This window comes from Gossypium arboreum, chromosome 1, assembly GCF_025698485.1.
Source record: "Gossypium arboreum isolate Shixiya-1 chromosome 1, ASM2569848v2, whole genome shotgun sequence".
NCBI lineage: Eukaryota > Viridiplantae > Streptophyta > Magnoliopsida > Malvales > Malvaceae > Gossypium > Gossypium arboreum.
The window spans coordinates 3,152,533-3,166,926 of record NC_069070.1 but is presented as its reverse complement, the minus strand read 5'-3'; the positions used below and the strand labels follow the sequence as shown (position 1 = coordinate 3,166,926).

The 14,394-nt window shown below is 34.9% G+C and overlaps 1 protein-coding gene across 1 annotated transcript; it reads left to right on the top strand.

Moving 5' to 3' along the window:
• Positions 1-13,066: 13,066 nt before the first annotated feature.
• LOC108481428 (protein AGENET DOMAIN (AGD)-CONTAINING P1-like) lies at positions 13,067-13,859 on the top strand. Its single transcript, XM_017784567.1, has 2 exons — positions 13,067-13,552; positions 13,668-13,859. The coding sequence occupies exons 1-2, from the start codon at positions 13,067-13,069 to the stop codon at positions 13,857-13,859; spliced, it is 678 nt and encodes a 225-aa protein (XP_017640056.1).
• The last annotated feature ends 535 nt before the right edge of the window (positions 13,860-14,394 follow it).

Here is a 14,394-nt window from a genome sequence, read left to right as displayed (position 1 = left end):
AAGGGTCCTTGTAGACTTCTGAAATGAATCTTGATGAAGCCAAACGTAGTAGAACCAAAGGTTAAACAAATATCACACTTCAAGTGGGAAAAGAAGTGCCAACTTCCAACACCACTATGATTGAGGAACTCCAAGAGCATATTATGTTACTCACACAGAACTTCAACAATGTGCTTAAAAAGCAATCAAGGAGGTGAAGAAATTTGAATCTGACAAGAATTTTTCCAAGAAAAAATCCAAGGGGTTGGTCATCAAAGAAGAATGAAAAAAAAGATAAAAAGAAGAAAAATGTTCAATGTTACGAGTATCAAGGATATGGTCACATCTAGATTGAATGTGCTAACATACTAAGCATAACTTAATTTCTACGTCCTCTTAACTCACTTTTGTCTTCCAAAAGCTTGAAATATCTAAATGTGTCTTATCATTTTATGAAGTATATCTCCCGGTCCAATCTATAAACAATTACTTAATATACGTAAATCAATATTTTTGAAACCGGACTAGTGGTCGAACTGCTTAGAAAATTGATTGTCAATTGAACTAGTCGATCTAGCTAAAATCAAATGAATTATTAAAAAATTATATTTTTTAAAATATATTAAACACTATAAAATCCACTTTAACTAATTTTTTAGCTTGGTTAGTACTAATTCACAAATCAATCGAATTTTACCTTATTTTAGAAGGATATACTAACCGATTGTCAATCTAATGTTTCAGTCCGGTTTGACAATTTTGATGTAAACAACCTACATAATAATAAAAATATTATTATTTAATAATAATTATATCATTAATAAAGTATTTATAATTATATTAATTATTATATTATAATCGAAATGATTTTCAAATGATTATAAATTGGTTTATTATGTCAAGTGGTTAAGTGTTAGTGCTTTTAGCCTCGAGTCTTGGGTTCAATTATTCTCCTACTTACATTAGCTTCTTTGGTTAGATGATTAGATAATTGTGATCTCTTCTTTATATAATATGTCAATTTACTACATTCATGATATGAATTGAAAAATAAATATTATATATATAAAATTATATTTACTAAAAATAATTATATTTGCAATAATTATTTGATTTTATAAATAAAATAGTTATTAATTAAAAGATAAATTAAAAATAAAAATAAAAATAAAAATTTATTAATTATAAACATTAATTAAAAAAACTTGAAACAATATAAAATAAAATAATATATATTAAAATGCGTATAAAAAGAATCAAACTTAGACTTTAATGATAATATCACAATTCACCGACATGATAATAAAAATACGCCACGTAAGATACATTTTTCTTTCTCTCTCTTTAAAAATAACATAAATCAGTAAATTTCAAAAATTACAACCTAATTTCTCGAATTAATTTATTTTCCACATATATATATATAAATTAGCCACAAATAAAATTAGGGGTCGAGAAATATTAAAAAAGAAGCATATAATAATTTTATTATTACTTGACTTTACCAACTACAAACCCATATAACAGTTTACATCAGTTCAGCCTGGCAATCACATTTCACCATTTTCATCTTTCTCTGTTCCCAATCTCCAGCCAAAAGGAGGAGCATGTCACAAAAAGGGAAATGCAGCATCGGCGTCAACATCGAAGGCCCACCACACCTGCAACCAGGTTCCACAGTTGAGATTAAACCCCCCGAATTTGGTTACCAGGGTGCATGGTACACCGCCTCTATCATCCAGCGCAAAACACCAATATCCTCCAAGAGGTTCATGGTCCAATTCACCCATCTTTTCCAAGACGAAAAAACCGGGAAAAGACCCGTAAGGATGTTCAGCGTCAGCCATATACGCCCTCAGCTCCCTCCACTACGTCCAAGAAAGTTCAAGCAAGGTGAAGACGCGGACGCTTATCACAAGAACGGCTGGTGGGAAGGGGTGATTCTTCAAGAGTGGAATAATGGCAACTATCTTTTTATGTTTCACAGTGATAATCAGTGGCCAAAGTACGTAGAGTTTGGAGTGAATCAATTGAGGCTTCACAGAACCTGGTTTAATGGGTATTGGGTACCGCCAGTGCAGGAATCTGAGCTAGCTGTGGAGGTATAAACTCAATTTGGGTATTTCTTGTCTCTTGATTCTTTCCGTCTTGAATCTTGAGTTTATGCTTGTTTCTTTGGGGTCTGTCCTTTAATATTTATGATTGGTTCTTGGCATATAGGAAGTACAAAGGGAACAAGAGTATAATGAGGGAGACCTTGTTGAGGTGCGCAATGATGAAGATGGTTCTAACCGTTCTTGGTTTGCCGCAGTTATTGTTAAACCAGTGGGGAATAAAAGGCACGTCATTCAGTATATGACCTTGGAAACCGAAGATAACACTGATTTCTTAGAGAAAGAAGTGGATACCTCGCACATTAGGCCTCGTCCACCAGATATTGTGGTGCCTGATCAGTTTGTAATGCTTGATCAAGTTGATGCTTTCTACAACGGTGGATGGTGGAAAGGTGTGATTATTAAGGTCCTTTCTGATGATTCTAAATATCATGTCTATTTGGCTACACATGAAGAAATGGAATTTAAACACGGTGAATTAAGGCTACACCAAGACTGGATTGATGGAAAATGGACTAAACCTTCCCCAGGTGTGTGCATCTCTAAACCCTTCAGTAGATAAGTGTTCTTCAGTGATATTCATGTACAAGTTTTTAACTGATGTCCGATTCATACTTTTTGCTGCAGTGATATGAAGCATGTGCATGATCATAAACGCAGTCAAGCTTCGACCGTTGCTTAATATGGCATCTTTTCTCCTTAATTTCTTTCTTTTTTTGACACTATCTGTCTCTATTTTAACTGTGCAAAAATTCAGTAACTGTTGTTTTTCTAACAATACAATCAGATATCAATTACCTAAAGCTTTTAGAGTGAAATAATCTAAACTTTTTTCAGAAAATAAAAACAAATACCAAATACCCAAATTGTGTAAACTTTTCATGTGTTGTAAATTTGCTTCCAATTTTTTCTTAAAAAAAATTAAATTTGAAAGTAAGAAATTATCCTATTCTTTTTCACCCTAAAACTTATATCAACACGATGAAAAGAAAAGTAAAGATTGGTGCGGTAGATAAATTCTTAAATCTAATATAAGATTTAAAAATATTTTGGTTCTCATGATTCTCATTTGAAGAGATTTCACTATAGTTAATATTGAGTCCAAATTGATATTTGAAGATAGATTCAAGCAATGCTCGTACCAATTTCAACTGCTTCATGCACATGTAATGCTAAGTGCATAAAAAATAAATAATACAAGAGGTGTTTACGCAACTTGAAATCCTAACATCTACAGGGGTTTACCTAGAGAGAATATTCACTATTTTAGCAACATGTGATTCTAAGCGGTAACACTCACCAGTTTAGGCTTCTCATTTTTTTTTATCTAAGATCTAAACTTTTTCCCTCTTAAGTTTTTCCTTTGAAAACTTAAGACTCTAACTAAGTCACACACTAGATTAATACAAAAAAATGCACTCACAAAAATATTTTTTACTGAACAAAATAAAGTGCCCTCAATCTATAGAAAACCTATACAAGTTCTCACAATATATAAGTTAGTGAGACCTGCTAACATATATTCAACCTGTTACAATAAATTATCCCTCTAAATAAGTGCAATAAACAACACAAATAATATCGTTTAAATAGCATGAGATAGGACTTAAATCAACTGGATATCCTTCATTCAACAACATGAGTTGATCCAGTCCATAAGTTAAGGGATGATGATTGATTCAATCTAATCTAAAAAAATGTCTAAATCTCTTGCTTAGTGGAGTTTGGATATAAGAGAGAGGCTGGTAAGGATCTCAATCAAGTGCGAAAAATACAATCTAAACATATTTGTTGTCAAAATTTGCCAACAAAATCATGATAGTTGTTCTGAGTCATCGATACTATTGTAGATGGCACTGGTCCAAGCATTGATACTGACACTCCTTGAAAAAATATCTCAATGGTTCCCACTACTTTATTCCCATCAAATTAATATTTTTCAATGTTCACGCTTGACCTTGCAAGTATAATTTTATTCTTAAATATTTATATCATTAGTATGACAAGTTAATGAGATTAATTATAAAATTACTAAAATCCCATATAAAATAATAAAAATTAATGAAATAATATAAATAAAAACTCATAATACATATCATGTTCTAAAATTATCTCAACAATTACTATTATTCATAAAAAGATGGTAAACTACAAAAAAAAAAAAACTACAAGTCAGTGATGTAAATGTCAACTTGTTGCATGAAAACATTCGTTTGAAGGAGGAAAACTCTAAATTGATAAAACAAGTTGAGGCTAAAGAATCCCTGCTAGCTGAAGAACTTGACAACCTGGTGAAGACCCAAAATGAGCTTGCAACAACTAAACTATATGCTTGAAAAGTTCAATAGCAGTACTAGCAAGCTCTTGAATTTTATTTTTTTTAATTTTAATTAACCTCTTCTAAATTTTTTTTAAAGAAATTCCCATTAATCTCACAAATTTTAAAAAAAATCTAATTAGAGCTTCTAATTTTGATCCAATATTTTTAAAATAAATTAATAGTCGAATTGATTACACCACTTATTTTTGGTCTAACTAGTGCGTCCGGAAAACATCAATATAAACAACCTACATATGAATACTTATACTATTAATAAACTATATACATTATAATTGAATTGATTCTTAAACCAATTCATGCGCCGTTATTTGTTAATCCAACAGTTCGTTCAATGAACATATAAAAAGCATTCATGGGCAGTTTACATCTTTCTCTGTTCACAGTCTCCAGCCAAAAGGAGGACTATGTCACAAAAAGGGAAGTACACCATCGGCCTCGGCATCGAAGACCCACCACACCTGCAACCAGGTTCTAGAGTTGAGATTAAACCACGTGGATTTGGTTACCGGGGTGCATGGTTCTCCGCCATTATTATCAAGCGCGACACTCCAATATACTCTAACCATTTCGTGGTCAAATTCACCGATCTTTACCTAGATAAAAATACCGGGGCAAGACCCTTAAAGAAGATGAGCATCGTCTTTATACGCCCTCAGCCCTCTCCACAGCCTCCAAGAAAGTTCAAGATAGGTGACAACGCGGACGCTTATCACATGAACGGCTGGTGGGAAGGGGTGATTGTCGTAGAGTTGCAGGATGACAACTATGTTTTTTTGTTTCACAGTGAGTATCAGTGGCCAAAGTGCTTAGTGTTTGGAGTGAGTCAATTGAGGCTTCATAGAACCTGGTTTGGTGGGTATTGGATGCCACCAGAGCTGGAATCTGAGCTGGATGTGGAGGTATAAACTCTATTCGGGTATTTCTTGTCTCTTGATTCTTTCCATCTTGAATCTTAGGTATACGCAATTCTTGTTTCTTTGGGGTTTCTCCTTTAATATATGCTTGGTTCTTGGCATATAGGAAGTACAAAGGGAAGAAGATCCAACAAAGATAACAATGGAGATGGAAGAGCTGACTGAGGGAGCACTTGTTGAGGTGGCCAATGATGAAGATGGTTTTAACCGTGCTTGGTTTGCTGCAATTATTGTTAAACCAGTGGGGAATAATAGGTACATGATTCAGTATGAGACCGTGCAAACCGAAGATGACACTGGTTTAGGGAAAGAGATGGATATCTTGCAGATTAGGCCTTGTCCACCTGATATTCCGGTGCCTGACCAGTTCGAAATGCTTGATCAAGTTGAAGCTTTGTACAAAGGTGGGTGGTGGAAGGGTGTGATTATTAACGTCCATTCTGATGATTCTAAATATCAGGTCTATTTGGCTACACATGAAGAAATGGAATTTAAACACTCTGATTTAAGGCTACACCAAGACTGGGTTCATGGAAAATGGACTAAACCTTCCCCAGGTGTGCATCTCTAAACCCTTTTGTATATATATATATATATCAGTATATATGTGTTCTTCAATGAAGTTCATGTATAAGTTTTTTAACTGATTTCTGGTTCATCATTTTTTGCTGCAGTGATATGAAGCATTTGCATGATCATAGCTACTCAAGAAGACATCTTTTCTTTTCTTTTCTTTTTTGTTGATATAATCTGTATTGTTGCCTGCGTAAAAGAGGTAACTGTTTTTCAGTCTCAACTCAAATGGTAATCATTAAATCCATTAGCTTAAATGACATGTCTTTTTTTAGAGTACCGTATCAAAATAACAAGCTGACATGACATTAGTTTGCAACCTATGAGTTTAAGCAATAATAAAATTTAACTTAATAATTTTAATTTTATTGACTATTGTTTAATCAGGACTAAAGTTTTAAAATTAAAAATAGAGAAACTAAAATGATCAAATTATAGCATACAAACTAAATATATAACTTACGTGTAGTACAAGGATATAAACATTACATACGTTTAGTTATTACTATTTTTGACATTACGTATGTTGCATGTGAATATAAACATTTAATATAAAAATTTAACAATATAATTTTATTTTATGTAATTAAATGAAAAAGATTTGGTTTGCACTTTGTTCCAAAATAAAAATAGATAAAGATTCAAAGCACTAAAGAGAGAACCAATAAATAGTAGTTGTTAACGATGTTCGATTCACTAATCTAATGTTTATGGAATCTCGCTAAAAGAATAATTTTATTTAATAATTACATTAGAATTAAGTGACCCAAATTCTTATTTAAATAAAATACGATGGAAAATAAAATAAAAGTAAAATCCATATAGAACTAGACTTCTTTTATTTTATTTTAGAATAAGGTTTTAAACCTTATTAAACTCCATCTATTTTATATTGATTAGGATAAGGTGTTTCAATCCTACTAGAATATGGCTTTGCAAGCCTATAAATAGACATAGTCTATTCCTCTTGTATTTGAGTAAAATTTTTGACATAGTGAATTTTCTTCTCCTCTGCCTGTGGTTTTTTTCCGAAAGGGTTTCACGTAAAATTTATGTGTTCTTTATTTTTATTTATTTTATTCTATTTTATTTTTCACAAATTGGTATCGAGCTTAGGGTTATTCATCTCGATCACGGTAATGGCGTCTTTGAAGTATGAAATTCATTGTTGGATCGCAACACCGATTTGCGTTGTGGCAAATTAAGATGCAAGCGATTCTTGCACAGATGGATCTAGAGGATGCCCGCTAGGATAGATAAGATGCCTTCGACATTAACAGATGAAGAGAAGAAGCGTAAGGATCGAAAGGCATTAACACAATTACATCTCGCATTTGTCCAACGAAATTTTACAGGATGTGATGAAAGAGAAAGCGCATTGCATTATGGAAGAGGCTAGAACAAATATGTATGTCGAAAACTCTAACAAGCAAGTTGCATATGAAGCAGCGTCTTTATGCTCATCGTTTGGAAGAAGGTGCGTCTGTACACGAACACTTAACAGTGTTTAAAGAAATTCTCTCAAACTTGGAGGCCATGGAGGTTCAGTATGATAAGGAAGATCTAGGGTTGATTCTACTTTGTTCGTTGCCCCCGTCTTATTCAACCTTTAGAGACACGATTTTATATAGCCGTGAGTCTCTCACAGTTGATGAGGTTTATGATTCTTTAACCTCGTATGATAAGATGAAGCATCTTGTGGTTAAACCCAACTCTCAGGGAGAGGGTCTCATTGTTCGTGGGAGACAAGACCGGAATGTTGATGATGATCGTGGTAGAACAGAGCGGAATCCTCGTGGTAAATCTAAGGGTAGATCGAAATCTTCAAGCAGAGGTAAAACTTGCAACTTCGCAAGAAGAAAGGGCACATTAAATCTGAGTGCTATAAGCTACAAAATAAGATTAAAAGGAGGCTGCGAATCAAAAGGAAAACAGACCGGAAAATTTGGTGAAGGCGATGTTGTAGAAGACTACGCGATGGTGAACTTCTAGTTGCTTCATCAATGATTCTAAAGTAAGCAAGGAGTGGATACTTGATTCAGTTTGCACCTTCCACATGAGTCCCAATCGGTATTGGTTTACAACTTATGAAACGATGTCTGAAGGTGTTGTTTTGATGGGAAATAATGCTTCATGTAAAATCGCGGTGTTGGAACAATTAAAGTTAAGATGTTTGATAGAGTTGTCGAACACTTAGTGACGTGCGGCATGTTCGAATTGAAAAGAAATTTAATTTCGTTGAGTACTCTTGATTCAAAGAATGCAGATACACGGTGAAAGTGGGGTTTTAAAGATTTCAAAGGGTCCCTTGTTGTGATGAAAGGGCAAAGAAAGATTGCCAAGTTATATGTTTCTGGGTTCTCTTTATTCTTGGTGATGCATTGTCGCTTCCTCTTCCTTGTCGATGATGATATTACTAAACTTTGGCATATCGCCTAGGGCATATGAGTGAGAATGGCATGGCGAATTAAGCAAAGAGGACTTCTTAATGGGCAAGGAATTTGCAAACTGAATTTCTGTGAGCACCTTGTGTTTTGGGAAGCAAAGAGAGTTCGATTCACTAGAGGAATCCATAACACGAAGGAAGCGTTGGAGTATATCCATTACGATCGTGGGGGCCGTCCGAGTGCCTTGAGAGGTGGAGCTAATTATATGCTAACCTTTATTGATGATTTTCCGAGAAAAGTTTGGGCGTTCTTCACGAAGCGAAAAGCGATGTGTTTTCCACATTTAAGTCTTGGAAAATTATGATTGAAAAGCAGACGGAAAAGCAGATAAAATACCTCCGTCATGCACAATGGCTTAGAGTTACATTACGATGAGTTTAATAGATTGTGCAAGTCGGAAGGATCATGAGACACTTGACGATTCGTCATACTCCACAACAAAGCGGCGTTGCGAGCGAATGAACGAGCGATCATGGAGAAGGTTCGATGTATGTTGTCAAATGCCAACTTACGAAGTCATTTTTGGCGAAGCGACCTCTCTGCATGTTTTTGATCAACCGATCTCCATCCGTTGCCATTGAGAAAAGACTCCACAAGAGGTATGGTCCGTAATCCCGCTAATTATTACGATTTAAAGATTTTTGGGTGTCTGCGTATGCTCATGTTGATAATGGAAAATTGGAACCGAGATCCATTAAATGCGTTTTCTTGGTTATAAAGCTGGTGTAAAAGGCTATAAGTTATGGTGTCTGAAAATAGAAAAGTTGTGATTAGCAGAGATGTTGTTTTTGATGAAAGCGCTATGCTACCTAACTTATCTCTTAAAGACTCTTCCAATAAAGAAAACCAAAAGCGGTGGAGCATCAGTTAATCTGAGAATCAACTCCTCAAGCCAAGTACAAAATTGAGAATAGAGTTGCTTCTTCACCGCAATACTCTATCGCCAAAAACAGGACAAGAAGAGAAATTAAACCTCCAAAGAAGTATGCCGAGGTTGATCTAGTTGCTTATGCTTTAAATGTGGGTGAAGATATAGATGCGAATCAAGAGCCATTTAATTATTCGAGGCGATTAGTGTGAAGACTCGAGAAAAGTGGATGTTTGCTATGCAAGAGGAGATGGAATCACTCCACAAAAAGCGAACATGGGATCTTGTAAAACTTCCTAAAGGTAAAAAGGCATTTCGTTGTAAATGGGTGTTTAAAAAGAAAGAAGGACTCGGGAGTTGAAGAACCCGGATATAAAGCAAGGCTTGTTGCAAAGGGTTCTGATCAAATTCGAGTGGACTTCACAGATGTGTTCTCTCCGGTTGTTAAGCATAGTTCGATTCGAGCTTTGCTTGGTATTGTGGCTATGCATGATTTGGAGCTTGGCAGTTAGATGTAAAAGCGCATTTTGCATGGAGAACTTGAGGAAGATATTTACATGCAACAACGAGAGGGTTTTATAGTCTCGAAAAAGAGGACTATGTTTGCTTGCTGAAAAAGTCCCTTTACGGTTTGAAACAGATCACCAAGACGAGTGGTACAAGAGGTTTGATTCCTTTATGACTTCTCATGATTTCAAAAGAAATAGTTTTGACAGTTGTGTCTACTTTAAGAAAAACAGTGATGGTTCATTTGTGTATCTACTTCTTTATGTTGATGACATGTTGATAGCGACAAAAGATAAAGAGAGATAAGAAAGGTTAAAGCCCAACTAAGTGAAGAATTTGAGATGAAAGATTTAGGACCAACAAAGAAGATACTTGGTATGGAGATTCTCGAGATAGAAAAGCAAGTAAATTGTACCTAAGTCGGAAGGGTACATTGAGAAAGTTCTTTGCAGGTTCAATATGCGAGTGCTAAGCTGTTAGTACTCCTTTAGCGACCCATTTCAGACTTTCATCGGCCTTATCTCCTCAATCGATAATGAGATTGAGTACATGTCACATGTTCCATACTCTAGTGCGAGAGGATCTCTCATGTATGCTATGGTTTGTTCACGTCCGATTTATCATATGCGATCGGTCAGATTAGCGAGATACATGGCGAATCTCGGTAAAGAACACTGGAAAGTAGTTCGATGGATTTTAAGATACTTACGAGGCACTACTAATGTTTGCTTACAGTTTGGAAGAACTAAAGATGGAGTTATAGGGTATGTTGATGCTGATTTTCTTGGAGACCTTGATAGAAGAAGATCTCTCACGAGTTACGTCTTTACAATCGGAGGTTGTGCAATTAGTTGGAAAGCCACTTTGCAAACTACGATCGCTTTGTCTACCAATGAAAGTTGAGTACATGGCGATTCTTGAGGCTTGTAAAGAAGCTATTTGGTTGAAGGGACTATTTAGTGAACTCAATGAAGACCTTCAAATCAGCACGATATTTTGTGACGATCAGTGCCATCTTTCTTACAAAAGATCAAATGTTTCATGAGAGAACAAAACACATTGATATTCGGTATCATTTTGTTCGTGATATTATTGCTCGTGGTGATATTGTTGTGAGCAAAATTAGCACTCATGAAAATCCTGCAGATATGATGACTAAGTCACTTCCTATAACCAAGTTTGAGCATTGCTTAGACTTGGTTGGTGTTCATTGTTGAAGTTAAACCCTTAAGGGGTTTTTGGAAGAGGTGAAGAACTTGTTTATTGAAAGTTCGCGATGAAGAACTTGTTCATTGAGAATTTGTGTCAAGGTGGAGATTGTTAGAATTAAGTGACCCAAATTCTTATTTAAATAAAATACGATGGAAAATAAAATAAAAGTAAAATCCATATAGAACTAGACTTCTTTTATTTTATTTTAGAATAAGGTTTTAAACCTTATTAAACTCCATCTATTTTATATTGATTAGGATAAGGTGTTTCAATCCTACTAGAATATGGCTTTGCAAGCCTATAAATAGACATAGTCTATTCCTCTTGTATTTGAGTAAAAATTTTTCGACATAGTGAATTTTCTTCTCCTCTCTGCTGTGGTTTTTTTCCGAAAGGGTTTCCACGTAAAATTTATGTGTTCTTTATTTTTATTTATTTTATTCTATTTTATTTTTCACAAATTCATACGGTACAACTATTGGCTAAAGCCCAATCCACAATTTTCAAATGTATAATTATTACCCCAAAGTCGAACCAAATCGTTATAAATCACTTTTTCCGAATACCTCATTTTACATTTGATATCTCCCCATACAAATACATAAACAAGAAGTATTTAAATATACTCCAAACGACTAATGAGGAACTCGACCAACATTAGACTAATATACAAGAGCTCTTCAACAGTGTTCTTGATAGATTTTCAACAGATCTCATATTGTTTTTGGTTGGGGTTTTGTCTTTTGACTGCTTAAAAAGCTCGAGTATTTATAATTCTTGTTTCTTCTAGACATTTTCTTGAATGCTCTATTGAAGTTTGTGTGAGTAAAATCAGTTGTTCTTGAAGATCTTCAATAGTATCGTCACCTTCGGTTCTAACCAGGGTAACAACTTAAAAGGGTAATGTTCGTTTATCTTCCGGAATTTTTTTTAGACTCATCTAGGTTCATTTAAAATGTTTGTAATGACCCAATGGGCTTATTAATTTCCATTCCGTCTATGTTTGACTTGGAATATTCGTCTCCCAAAGCAAAAGTATGATAGACAGACCACATAATTTAGCATAAAACTTGCCAAGAGTTTCACTCTTCTGCATCCTGAGTGCCTCGAAATTAGTAGTCAACATTTGCAGCTTGGATCGCTTAACAAAGTTTGATTTCTTCATGAGTTGTTTGAAAGATCATCTAAGCTTCTGTAATAGTAGTACATTTTGAGATCCTTTTGAAATCTTATATATCTACACCACATAAGATGGCATGTAAGGCTTGGGATTTGCATTTTCTAGCTTCTCTTCCTCAGTAGTCCAAGTATTCTCTGGCTTTGAAGTATCGACACTTGAAACATCACTAGTTGGAGGATTTTAGCTTGCGGTGATAAATCATCATGCCTTCTCATAAATAGTTTTTATGAATGCCTTCAACGTTGCTTTCTAGCAAGCATAGTTGGCTCAATCCAGAATAGGGGTCGAGACACTAAAGATCTTTCCATCTTGAATAAAAATTAAATAAAGGAACATCATTTAGTGTGTCAAGTGTTAAACTCGTACCAATTTTAGAAAAAAAATAAATTGATTTTACTAGTAGATATTAATCCAAATATTTAATAAGTTGTAACTAAACCAAGTGACAAGTGCATGAAAGAAAAAGATAAACACCAAAAACTTAGTTACACTTGAATTCCTCTTATGCCCGTGGGATGTTGCTTAAAAAGCTCATCCACTATTCTTTTATACATACAAGTGAGTGATTTAAGTCCTACAACTCACCATTTAATAATCTCATACTCTTATAGACAATGATCACATTTCAGCATAATTCTTATACTTTACTGATATTTAAAATACAATCTTTGTATATTATAGATCAATGCACACATATACAAGTTAATATAGATGGAAATGGGCGAAACACAAATTAGGCCAATGATATATAAAAAATGAAAAAAATAAAAATAAAACCGTTATTTGTTAGTTGACAATTCGTTTAATGAATATATATATATATAGAGAGAGAGAGAGCATTCATTGACAATTTACATCAGCTCAGCCTCGTAATCACATTTCACCATTTTCATCTTTCTCTATTTCTCAGTCTCCAGCCAAAAGTAGGAACATGTCACAAGAAGACAAGGCCACCACCGCCCCCGCCACCCAAGATCCACCATCCTTGCTGCAACCAGGTTCCATAGTTGAGGTCAACCCCCGAGACAATGATTACCTGGGTGCGTGGTACCTCGCCGTGATCATCGAGCGCGCTAGTTCAACATGCGACGACAGGTACGTGGTCCAACTCCTCTTTCTTTACGAAGACATAAGTACCGGGACAAAAGCCATCAGGGAGTACAACAGCGTTGATATACGCCCTTTACCCCCTCGACACCGACCGAGAAAGTTCAAGGTGGGTGACTTAGTGGAGGCTTATTACAGATTCGGTTGGTTCGAAGGAGAGATTGTTGAAGAGTTGCATAATGGCAACTATATTTGTCAGTTGAAGTCGTCAAAGCGCTTAGAACTTGTGGTGGAACGGTTGCGGCTTCAAAGAAGCTGGCGTGATGGGGAATGGATACCGCCTTTGGATGAATCTGAGCTAGCTGTGGAGGTATATGTAGTTCTTGTCCATTGCCTATTTCTCGTCTTTTGATTCTTTTTGTGTTTGAGCTTTCTTGAATCTCGAGTATATGCAATTCTTGTTTCTTTGGGGTTTCTTGGAATAGGAAGAAGATTCAACAGACGAAACGAAGCAGACGGATTCTGACAAAGCTGGGATTATGGAGTCTGAGGCTGATAGTGCAGAATCAAGCACAGCAGGGACTGGTAACATGCAGGAGGCTTCTGGTCAGGTAACAATAGAAGAAGGGCTTAGCAAGGGAGAACATGATGAGGAGGGCAATGATGAAGAGTTATGAAGCATGTGCATATGATCATAAAAGTAGTCAAGCTTGGAGGGTTTCTTTTTAACTACTTCATATTACATCTTTCTCTGTTTTAACTGTGCAAAAATTGATTTTGATGTAGATATCATATATTACTGTTTTTGTTTTGGCCAATAAAAGGTTGAAGCAATCGAGTCAATCTTTGTGAATGTTTTTTTCTTAATTCTTACTTTCATCATAGACAAATTTATTCATATTTTCAAAATATAATACAAATATTATAATTATAAATATCAGTATTCACTTATCATGATAAATTTAGTTCAACTTTAACGTGTACAGTGGCATTCGCCAAAGCGACTCGCTATCCTCATACTTCTTCAAGCGGAACGTACATCAAAAGTTGGCTAATGATTAGACTGAGCAAAGATTGTCCTTCGATGAACAATCTGTTGTTGGCTAATGATGCTTATTTATTCTTCAATGCCATTATCCATTCGACCAGAGCCTTTAAATAAATTATTAAGAAATACTGCAAATGCTCAGGGTTATGGGAACTATATCAAAT

Excerpts from the sequence above, each read along its gene's own strand:
- LOC108481428 (XM_017784567.1), top strand. The coding sequence starts at position 13,067 with ATGTCACAAGAAGACAAGGCCACCACCGCCCCCGCCACCCAAGATCCA. Across the intron at positions 13,553-13,667 it reads AATCTGAGCTAGCTGTGGAG|GAAGAAGATTCAACAGACGA; the intron begins GTATATGTAGTT and ends TTCTTGGAATAG.